General features: G+C 40.4%; 1 protein-coding gene across 1 annotated transcript in view; it reads left to right on the top strand.

The window, feature by feature from the left end:
• LOC143280888 (spectrin beta chain, non-erythrocytic 5-like) overlaps positions 1-12,341 on the top strand; it is a 355,560-nt gene that overhangs the window by 290,604 nt on the left and 52,615 nt on the right. The window contains exons 64-69 of the mRNA XM_076585640.1: positions 635-781; positions 2,492-2,629; positions 2,811-2,938; positions 7,504-7,786; positions 10,735-10,935; positions 11,604-11,699. Of these exons, the coding sequence (XP_076441755.1) occupies positions 635-781; positions 2,492-2,629; positions 2,811-2,938; positions 7,504-7,786; positions 10,735-10,935; positions 11,604-11,699 (993 nt within the window). The remainder of the gene's footprint in view (positions 1-634; positions 782-2,491; positions 2,630-2,810; positions 2,939-7,503; positions 7,787-10,734; positions 10,936-11,603; positions 11,700-12,341) is intronic.

Raw genomic sequence — 12,341 nt, 5'->3', positions numbered from 1 at the left:
TTCACATTGTACCAAAGGTTGACAGCTGCAGTCAGTTTCACGCCAACAGAACAATGACCTAACATTTGCTCCCTGACCCAGTTTGAAGTGAACAAGTCCATTGTGTTTTGACATGAACTGACGGGCGCAATAGCCGAGTGGTTAAAGCGTTGGACTTTCAGTCTGAGGGTCCCGGGTTCGAATCACGGTGACAGCGCCTGGTGGGTAAAGGGTGGAGATTTTTACGATCTCCCAGGTCAACACATGTGCAGACCTGCTAGTGCCTGAACCCCCTTCGTGTGTATATGCAAGCAGAAGATCAAGTACACACGCTAAAGATCCTGTAATCCATGTCAGCGTTCGGTGGGTTATGGAAACAAGAACATACCCAGCATGCACACCCCGAAAGCGGAGTATGGCTGCCTACATGGCGGGGTAAAAACAGTCATACATATAAAAGCCCACTCGTGTGCATACGAGTGAACGTGGGGGTTGCAACCCACGAACGAAGAAGAAGAAGACATGAACTGAAGCCTGTGACTAACAGCATCATTTCTAAAGTATTTGCTGCAGGTTGGGGGAGCGTTTTTCACACAGAAACTTTGTGGTGAAAAAGTTCATCCAAGTGGTTGACTGCACTGTGTGTGTGTGACAGGTGTCGGGATGGATCAACGAGAAACTGCAGGTCGCTTTGGACGAGTCGTACAGAGACCCCACCAACCTTCAGGCCAAGCTTCAGAAACACCAGGCCTTTGAGGCAGAGCTGGCGGCCAACCGCAACAGAGTGGATGCTGTTGTCGAGGTGAATAATTGTATTGTATTAGTTTTTGGTGTTTTTGTTGTTGTCATTACAGATTCCTTGTGTATGAAATTCAGGCAGTTTTGAGCATGAATGCACATTGACAAATCAGAGCCAGATTAAAAAAAAAAATTTTTTATTGCTGTGAAAGTGGCACACAGTTTTGACTCATCTAATTACCACTAGTGAGTATACAATGAAAAAAAAAGTACATGAATACATGTTGCAGGTTTTTTAAAAATACTTAATCCATATAATTGCCTGCTGTTTTATTGACTTGCATGAATTTCTGTCATCTAACGGACCAATGTGAACTTCTTCTGGACGTGTCGTGTGTGTGCGGATGTATTTGTTTGTGTGTGTACACGCTTGCTCAAGTATGGTATACTTGATGCATGTATGTATGTTTATGTATGCGCAAACGTTTATTGTAAATGTCACGAATCCACTGCCTGGGAGGTGTGAACGTCAACCTGCATTATTGTGATGATGATGATGTTTTTTTTGATAAACATTTTTATTCACGTTCAGCATTATTTAAGACATACAGACATACAATACTGATATAATCATTAGTCATTATGCATTGTTTAAACTGTAGATCAGAAAAACAACACAACATTGTTTTATGCAGAAAAACAGAAAATTATAGGCACTAAAAAAAAAAAAAAAAAAAGCCTTACATTTGTGATCGTCTTTCCTCCTCCTCACCTTTCTCTCTCTGTGTTCCCCCTCTCTTTCTCATTTTACCCAGTTTTGTGGGCACTTATGGAAAAAAAAACCCAACCCACATCCATCAAGACATATGAGCAAATAAATCAAGTGCAGTGTCAAGAGACCAGTGTTCTGTGACACAGTCCTCAGCCAGTTTGTACAAGTATCTCAATGAGCGTCACTAAATTCCACAGATTTTGTAATGATGATGATTAATGATGATGACAGTGATGATTAATGATGAGGATGATGATGGTTAACTCTCTCCAGACGAAGGAATGCATGAGCATTCCTACATAAAATGTATTCGGTTTCAGACGACGGAATGGAATAGCATTTTCAAGAAATAAAAATCCATCACGCGCTGTACACGTGATTTTGTGATTAGCCAAGCAGAGTGCGCTATTCTAGGTCACTCCACAATCGAATGGTATGATTGGTCAGCCTGCCATGTGTTGTCTGCTCGCATGCCAGCCTGTTAGCAAAGCGGGCTCCTCTCAAAATGTTGTGAAGCGAACAAGGCAGCGACGGCAACATTTTAGGGTTGCCGAAGTACTTGAAATGCTACAAACTGAAGGGTCGGACATTGAAGAGGTGGATGATAACGAAGAAGAAAGCTAATTTAATGCAGAAAGCGAGCATGGGTATGGGGTGAAAAATTGGCAGTATTTTCTACATATGGCAAAACTGTAAAAATAAGATGAGATATTTGATTTTTTTTTTTTATGTAATAGCTCAACACGTAATAAACCAGTTCTGAAAGTTTCATTTTCTTACTCTGTATTTTGTATTTTTTGTAATTTTTTCCAAACCCTTACAAATGGGCCGTCTGTGGGGAAAAGCAAGGGAGAAAACTTGTCGTCCCGAGTGAGTTAATGAAAATGATAATGATATGATGGTTAATGATGATGATTAATGATGATGATAATGATGATGATGATGATTAATGATGATGATGATTAATGATGAGGATGATGATTGTGTGTGTGTGTGCTGCAGGAGGGCAGTGGGCTGGTGGAGGAGGGTCACTACGCCAGGAAGGACATCCACAAGAGACTGGAGGAGCTGGAGCTGAGCTGGCAGGCCCTCATCGCCGCCAGTGCCGACAAGAAAGACCGCCTGCAAGACGCCCATCAGGTGAACAACACTTCTCTTTAGTTTGCTCTTATCTTCATGTGGACAAATTCCTAGATAGTCAGCTGTCTAGTGGATGTCTAGGTGTTGGAGTGTGGCGTGTGGTTGTGTGTGTGTGTGTGTGTGTGCTTTGTCATAGACACATTTGGTTTGTGTGTAATGTGTGTGTTTGTCTCTTCTGTAGGCATTGCTGTTCAACCGTGTGGTGGACGACCTGAACTCGTGGATGGATGAAGTGGAGAACCACTTGATGTCTGAGGACCACGGCAAAGACCTCACCTCTGTCAACAGTCTCCTGAAAAAACACCAGGTGTGCATCACAGCTGGACAGTTGTTTTTTTTTTTTATATTTGTACCTTTTATATTTTTGTTCCATTTTTTTTTCTGCAGTCTCCACACTCCAGAAGACATACTGGATTTTTTTTTTTTTTTTTTTTTTTTTTTTTTTAGTGTCATTTTTGTTGTGTGTGTTTGCTTGAAGAAAATGTGCTGTCTTTTTGTTTGTGTTGCGTTGTGTTGTGTGTGTGTGTGTGGTCACATTTTGGTGTGTGTATATGTAACATTGATGTAATGTTTTATGTTAACAAAAGCGTTTTGGTAAAGCACCTAGAGCAGATTTCTGGATAGTGTGCTATATAAGTATCCATTATTATTATCATTATTATTATTGTGGGTAGTTTACACCCTATAAGTACTATATTATCATCATTATTTGCGGTTGTTTTTCCCTTCCCCCAACAACTAGAGCAGGACTGCTACTATGTGAGTATTTCACACCACATAACTGCTATTCATGAAATCATGCATTTTGGAGATTGAATCCATCCCCACAGCCAGATAAAAAACAAAAAATTATTGTTGTGAGAAGGTGCACACGTTGACCACGTTTCATAGGAGTAACAATAAAAAAAAAGTACATGAGAGCATGTTGCAGGTTTTTAAATACTTAATCCTAATCTGCTGTTACTGACTTGCATCGATTCTTCATCTACGACATGACTTCTTCGTGACGTTGTCGTAGGGATGTATTGTTATTGTGTACACTGCTTGCGTCAAGTAGGATACTTGTGATGTATTTTTTGTATGTATGCGCAACGTTTCATGTAAATGAGATTCCACTGCTGGGAGTTGACTTTAACTGCATATTGGATGAATGATGATGTTTTTTGAAAACATCTTATTCACGTTCAGTATTAAGACATAAGAGTTACATCTGTGTCACTCTATTAGCTTTACTTTGTTAAAGTGTAATCGACCAACAACACTTGTTTAGGAAGAGAAGAAATTATGAGGCGCTAAAAAAGGAAAAAAAAACAAGCGCTTACATTTGTGAGTCTTCCTCCTCCTCACCTTTGCTCTTGTAGTGGTCCCCCTCTCTTCATTACCAGTCTTTGGATATGGAAAAAAACAACCCCACATCCATCAGAGCATATGAGCAATAAATCAAGTGCAGGGGCAAGAGACCAGTGTTCTGTGACACGGCCACAGTTTGACTATTCTTATGAGGTACTAAATCCACAGTTTGTAATGGATAGATAACGATGAATTATGCAGGAAAAATAGAAAGATATGAAATAAATGAGATGTGATTATGAGATGATATGATGATGTACTGATGAGATGAGCAGTGAATTAATATGAGAGATGATGATTTGTGAGGAAAGCATGATGAATTAAAATACATAAGATGATCAATAATGTTATGATAATGATTGAGAGATGAATTTGTGTGTTGTGTTGTGTGCTGCAGAGGTCAGTGGCTTGCGGATACTATCGCAGGAAGGCTTACTCACATTGGACGAGATCATGGAGCAGCTGCAGCCTCATCTGCCTCGTCGCAAGAAAGCCTGCCTGAAAGCGCATAGGACAACACTCTTTAATTTGCTCTATACCATGTGAAAGATAGTCACTGCTAGTGATTTAGGTGTGAGTGTGCATGTGGTTTGTGTTGTGTGTGTGAATGCTTTTCATAGACACATTTGTTGTGTGTAATGGTGGTTTTTTTTCAGTGATAGCATTGCTGCAACCTTGGGGACGACTGGATCATCGTGAGTATAGGGATGAACCCATTGATTCTGAGGCCACGCAAAGCTACTTGTCAACGTTCGAAAAAACAGGTGGCCAAGGGACAGTTGTTTTTATATATTGTACCTTTATATTTTTGATTCTTTTTGTTTTACGCAGTCTCACACTCCGAGACTACTGGATTTTTTTATTTTATTTATTTTATGTCTTTGTTGGGGGTATTGCTGAAGAAATGTGCGTCTTTGTTGGTGCGTTGTGTGTAGTGGTGGTGGTGGGGGTCACTTGGGAGATGAGGATGGACTGATGTATGTATGTTCAAGGTTTGTAACACTTTGGCAGATTTTGGGATTGTGCCTATATATAGTACCTGCTTTTATTCTTATTTTTTGTGTGTTTACCCTAACGTTCTTATTTATTTATTCGCTTTTTATTTCCCCACAACACACTAAGCAACTGCTACATTAATTACACCACACACATAACTGCAATACATTCATCATCATATTGATATTCCCTCCTCCCACAACACAGGACATCACATCACCAAGACAGCGGGACTCACCACCATCCATTGGACCCCAAGCCCTTCCCTAAAACCTCCACCACGCCAGACTGCGTTAAAATTTGGAAACTCGATACGGATCTCTTCCTCTGCAAGGGATCGGCGTAATGGGTATCATGGAATGACCAATTGCTTGTCGTGAATGTGGTGATTCTTGTGAACATTACTCTCGAATCAAGACAGCTACGAGCTTGAGAATTGGATGACAGGGCTAATTGGGGTGAAACGCGTTAACGTCAATCTCGCGCGTCGGGTTCAAAACGGTTACTTTCACTCTGGTGGGTAAAGGGTGGAGATTTTTTACAATCTCCCAGGTCAACATATGTGCAGACCTGCTAGTGCCTGAACCCCCTTCATGTGCATATGCAAGCAGAAGATCAAATACGCACATTAAAGATCCTGTAATCCATGTCAGCGTTCGGTGGGTTATGGAAACAAGAACATACCCAGCATGCACACCCCCGAAAACGGAGTATGGCTGCCTACATGGCGGGTTAAAAATGGTCATACACGTAAAAGCCCACTCGTGTGCATACGAGTGAACGTGGGAGTTGCAGCCCACGAACGAAGAAGAAGAAGAGGGAAAGGAAGATTGGTGGTGGTGGTGGTGTTCGTGACACTGATTCACTCAGAGAGTCTTGGGAAAAAAAGAAGAAAATCTAACTCCATAACTGAAGCCACATCATATCTGTTAATCTTTTACTGCACAGGTATTAAAGTTAAAAAACCATAATCATTGCTTCACTACACGGCTATTTATCCAGCATATTTTGAAAGAAAAATAAAATAAAAGTGGATCTTCCACCTGGTAGGTACAACTCCATCGCTGAGCCGTATCATATCTGTTCATCTTTTACTGCACAGGTATTAAAGTTGAAAGTCATAATCAATGCTTCATTACATGGGTATTTATTCTCCAGCATTTCTCAACATATTTGGGGAAAAAAGAAAAAGAAAATCAAAGTGGATCTTTCACCTGGCAGGTAAAAATTCATAGCTGAGCCATATCATATCTGTTAATCTTTCATTGCTACAGGTATTAAAGTTGAAAATCGTAATCAGTGCTTCATTACATGGGTATTTCTCTAGCTTTTCTCAACATATTTTGGGGGGAAAAAAAGAAAGAAAATCAAAGTGGATCTTTCACCTGGCAGGTAAAAAATTCATAGCTGAGCCATATCATATCTGTTAATCTTTCACTGCACAGGTATAAAAGTTGAAAATCAGAATCAATGCTTTCATTACATGGGTATTTCTCTAGCTTTTCTCAACATATTTTGGGGGAAAAAAAAGAAAGAAAATCAAAGTGGATCTTTCACCAGGCAGGTAAAAATTCATAGCTGAGCCATATCATATCTGTTAATCTTTCACTGCACAGGTATAAAAGTTGAAAATCAGAATCAATGCTTTCATTACATGGGTATTTCTCTAGCATTTCTCAACATATTTGGGGAAAAAAAAGGAAAGAAAATCAAAGTGGATCTTTCACCTGGCAGGTAGAAATTCATAGCTGAGCCATATCATATCTGTTAATCTTTCACTGCACAGGTATTAAAGTTGAAAATCATAATCAACGCTTTCATTACATGGGTATTTCTCCAGAATTTCTCAACATATCTGGGGGGAAAAAAGAAAGAAAATCAAAGTGGATCTTTCACCTGGCAGGTAAAAATTCATAGCTGAGCCATATCATATCTGTTAATCTTTCACTGCACAGGTATAAAAGTTGAAAATCATAATCAATGCTTTCATTACATGGGTATTTCTCTAGCATTTCTCAACATATTTGGGGAAAAAAAAAGAAAGAAAATCAAAGTGGATCTTTCACCTGGCAGGTAAAAATTCATAGGTGAGCCATATCATATCTGTTAATCTTTCATTGCCACAGGTATTAAAGTTGAAAATCATAATCAATGCTTTCATTACAGGGGTATTTCTCTAGCATTTCTCAACATATTTGGGGAAAAAAGAAAAAAAAAAGAAAATCAAAGTGGATCTTTCACCTGGCAGGTAAAAAATTCATAGCTGAGCCATATCATATCTGTTAATCTTTCATTGCCACAGGTATTAAAGTTGAAAATCATAATCAATGCTTCATTACATGGGTATTTATTCTCCAGCATTTCTCAACATATTTGGGGAAAAAAAAGAAAGAAAATCAAAGTGGATCTTTCACCTGGCAGGTAAAAAATTCATAGCTGAGCCATATCATATCTGTTAATCTTTCACTGCACAGGTATAAAAGTTGAAAATCATAATCAATGCTTTCATTACATGGGTATTTCTCTAGCATTTCTCAACATATTTTGAAAAAACACACACAAAAAACCCAAAAAAAACAAAGAAGAAGAAAAAAGAAAATTAAAGTGAACGTTTCACCTGGCAGGTACAACTCCCTGGCAGAGCCGTGTCACATCCGGAGAGACAACCTGGAGGAGGCGCGCCGCATGTACCAGTTCTTCCGGGATGTGGAGGATGAGTTGTCATGGATACAGGACCGCAAGCCCCTGGCGGAGTCCACGGACTTGGGCAACTCCCTCACGGCCGTGCAGAACTTGATGAAGAAACACCAGGTACATATGATTGTAATGATAATAATAATAATAATGACAATAATGATGGTAATAATGTTGTTGTGAGGTTCGTTGATCACATCCAGAGGGAACATTTGGCTGTGGACTTTTTAGACACTTAATTCTGTTCAGTTGTAAGTGTGACTTTTAGATGCTTAACTCTATTCAGTCATAGGCTGAGGTTTAGACACTTAATTTTATTCACTTATGGGCTTGATTTTATTCAATTATGGGCTGACTTTTAGACATGTTATTCTATTCAATCACAGACTGACTTTTAGACACTTGATTCTAATCAGTTATAGGCTGACTCTTAGACACTTGATTCTATTCAATTATAGGCTGAAGTTTAGACACTTAATTCTATTCAATTATAGGCTGACTTTTAGGCACTTGTTCGAAGTAATGCAGGTTACATGAAAGTGATAGAAAGTCTGGATTAGCAGTAACAGGATGAGATGTTCTCTGAATAATCTGCTGTTGTTTTTGTTTCTTTTGATATCAGTCATCATTGTCTTGGACTCAGCGTGATATTTGTGCAGTCTTTTTTTTTTAACCACTGAATGAAGCCCTCTGTTGCTGTGTATTCAAACCATGCTGCCACCAGAAAGAAAAGATGGGTATCTACTTGAGTGATGTTGAGGAAGAGGATGAGGAGGAGGAAACAGAGGAGGAAGAGGAAGATCTGCTGGAAGAGGATGACACTCCACCAGAAGAGGAGGCGGATGAAGATCCAGAAGAGGAAGATGTACTGGGCGAAGAGGAGGAGGAGGAGGATCTTCAAAGAGAGGCATATTTTCTGACAGAAGAGGAAGAGGAGGAGGACCTTGTAGAAGATGAGCGTCTGTTTGAAGAGGAGGAGAAAGACCCAGCAGATGGGGTACAGATCATTGTGAAGTCTCACCTTACGCATGAACACAGTCACCGAGCATGGACTGGGATCGTGTGCACTCACAGCTATGGATTTTGAGTTTGCTGTCACAGGTTTTTGCCGTTGTTTTTTTTTTGGTCATGCCTATGCAGAAAATAAGCAAGATTCTGTTTCTTGTATCCGTCAGTCACCATTGATTTGAATTTCTTATCATGTACGCCCTGTGTGTTTTTGTGTGCATCCTTTTCAGTCTCATTTATTATTTCCGTCATCATTTTTGTTTTGTTTTTTTGTTTTTTTCTTCTTCTGTGTTCGTGGGCTGCAACTCCCATGTTCACTCGTATATGCGCGACTGGGCTTTTACGTGTATGACCGTTTTTAACCCGCCATGTAGGCAGCCATGCTCCGCTTTCGGGGTTGTGCATGCTGGGTATGTTCTTGTTTCCATAACCCACCAAACGCTGACGTGGATTACAGGATCTTTAACGTGCGTATTTGATCTCCTGCTTGCATATACACACGAAGGGGGTTCAGGCAGTAGCAGGTCTGCACATATGTTGACCTGGGAGATCTTAAAAATCTCCACCCTTTACCCACCAGGCGCCGTCACCGTGATTCGAACCTGGGACCGTCAGATTGAAAGTCCAACGCTTTAACCACTCGGCTATTGTGCCTGTCTTTGGTTGTTGTTTTTTTTTTCAAATCACAAGAAATGAATACAGTGTTCAGTGTTGTGATCACTCAGTTTTCTTTCATTCATTGATTGTGTGATTTGAATGTGCTTCTTCATTGTTGCTTAAATGAAGAAAAATAAGAAAATTTGGTGTGTATGCAAGAAATATTTCAATGTTTTTCTTTCTTTTTTTTTTTATTCAGTTGGGGGGGTGGGGGAGAGGGGGGAAGGGGGCGGAGGAGGAAGGAAGAGGTACCAGTTGTATTCTGACAGCATTGTATTTTTTTTATTGCATAATATCTTATTCATGAATTTTTTTAAACTCTAGTTTCTACTTTTGATTTTTGTTTCTATTTTTGTGCATTTAGATTTTTTTAAGATTGAAATTATTTCCAAACTTATGAAAGACTAAAGTACCGTAAAGTTCGGTCTATAAGCCGCAACTTTTTACCCCAGCTTCAACCTCTGCGGCTTATTTGAGGATTTCAACGATCCCGGGAGTGTCACGTTCTCGTCTATTCTTAGCTGCTCTTCAGCTCACCAAAATCATGATTTCTGTCCATGAATTTTTGGATGAGCTTCAGGATAGTGTGCTAACTGTTCACGTTTTATAAATCAAATTCCCACACATTAAATAAAGCCTTCAGATCAGCATTCAGTTCTACTCTGAGCTGAACAAATGCATTATGGAATGGATAGTCACAGAAGGTCAGAGTGAAACACAGCCAAAGATAGGAAATTCTGAAAGCTTTGTTCATTGTATTGTCAAGTCTTTGACAGTGATGGTTGTTTTTTTCCACATCTTTGTTGATTATTTTTATTTTTCGTTAAGTTTTAATTGCATCACAGAAATTCTTTGTTAAAAAAAAAAAAAAAAGTAAATAAAAATGACAGTATGGCAACTTTCCAATTTTGAGTGTGGACTCAGTTGTGATCATATCCATAAAGAAGGGCAGCATTCTTTATTACATGTACTTACACACACACACACACACACACACACACACACACACACACACACACACACACACACACACACACACACACACACAGATACACACACACACACACACACATACACCATGATTTTGTTTATTCCATTTCAATTTAATTCAGCTCTCTCATTCACTGACAGGGTAAACTTTCAATGAGTACTTTTACCTCTGAAAGCAAGGCTATTCAGCTTCCAACTGGATAGTTGGATTTCAGTAAATCGGTTGTATTGTGTGTGTGTGTGTGTGTATGTATGTGTTGTCTGCCTGATTGTTTCTGTCTATGCATCTTCGTGTGTGTGTGTGGCGCTGTGAACGCGCAACCAAAGTGTTGAGAAATTTTTATGCGCCCTGTATAAATCAAATTTTATTCATTCACGCAATATATTGTGATGTGGATCATGGTCAACAGGCCCTGGAATCGGAGATAGTGGCCCACGAACCTCTGATCGATGCGGTGGCCACGTCAGCCCAGCAGATGATTCGCACCAAGCACTTTGCCTCCGGGGACATTCAGACCCGCCTGGATGACCTGACCCACCAGCTGAGAGACCTCAAGTCCTCCACCTCCTCCAGGAAGCTGAAGCTGCAGGCCGCACTGGAAGCTCAGAAGGTGGGGGGGACGTGAACTGCTTGAGTCTTTCTGTGGACTCACTCAGGATGAAAGGCCCCGATCAGATCCTGAGATAGTTTTGAATTTTTGGGGTGGCTCCTAATTTCTGTAAGGACGTTATGAGCTAAGAATATCTTAACTGATCTTTCCACTCTCACTGCGACCAATAAATGCAGTGTGTGTTGCTGTGCTCGCGAGCAGGAGAGTTATTTTTGTGGTGACTTGCTTGAATTTTTGGGGTGGCTTCTAATTTCTGTAATGATGTTATGAGCTAAGAATATCTTAACTGATCTTTCCACTCTTCACTGCGACCAATAAATGAATTTGAAAGTTTTAAGAGAAAATAAGGGATAAAAAGCACATAATACATGTTCATCATCATTGATAAAAACTGTAGACAGCCTTTACCAAGGACACAACCATTTTATGAAAAGAAGGGCCCCCCTCCCCACCCCCACCTTTATTTTACTTTGTTTTGGTATTATGACGTGTGTCAATTCCCTATCTTGTTCAACACAACACTTCGTAAGTTTCATGTGTCTCCCAAATGCATTCCACTATCAATGAAATACAGTGACATAAAAAAAAACACAAACAAACCCCAAACAACTGAAGGATATTTTTTTTTATATGTGCAGTCATTATCATAATAACATTTTCTTTTTCAGTTCTACATGGAGGTGAACGAGGTGGAACTGTGGATGAACGAAAAGATCCCTCAGCTGACCAGCTCTGATCTGGGCAAAGACGAGGACTCTGTTCTGGTGAGTGTGCTGTCTGTTCTGGTGAGTGTCCTGTCTGTTCTGGTAAGTGTTGTGTCCTGTCTGTTCTGGTGAGTGTCCTGTCTGTTCTGGTGAGTGTCCTGTCTGTTCTGGTGAGTGTTGTGTCCTGTTTGTTCTGGTGAGTGTTGTGTCTGTTCTGGTGAGTGTCCTGTCTGTTCTGGTGAGTGTTGTGTCCTGTCTGTTCTGGTGAGTGTGCTGTCTGTCCTGGTGAGTGTCCTGTCTGTTCTGGTGAGTGTAGTGTCCTGTCTGTTTTGGTGAGTGCCCTGTCTGTTCTGGTGAGTGTTGTGAGTGTCCTGTCTGTTCTGGTGAGTGTGCTGTCTGTTCTGGTGAGTGTTGTGTCCTGTCTGTTCTGGTGAGTGTCCTGTCTGTTCTGGTGAGTGTTGTGTCCTGTCTGTTCTGGTGAGTGTCCTGTCTGTTCTGTTCTGGTGAGTGTCCTGTCTGTTCTGGTGAGTGTTGTGTCCTGTCTGTTTTGGTGAGAGTTGTGTGGTGTCTGTTCTGGTAAGTGTTGTGTGGTGTCTGTTCTGGTAAGTGTTGTGTCCTGTTTGTTCTGGTGAGTGTTGTGTGGTGTCTGTTCTGGTGAGTGTTGTGTCCTGTCTGTTCTGGTGAGTGTTGTGTCCTGTTTGT

Source organism: Babylonia areolata, chromosome 4 (genome assembly GCF_041734735.1).
Source record: "Babylonia areolata isolate BAREFJ2019XMU chromosome 4, ASM4173473v1, whole genome shotgun sequence".
Lineage (NCBI taxonomy): Eukaryota > Metazoa > Mollusca > Gastropoda > Neogastropoda > Buccinidae > Babylonia > Babylonia areolata.
This window is presented reverse-complemented; position numbering and strand designations above follow the sequence as displayed.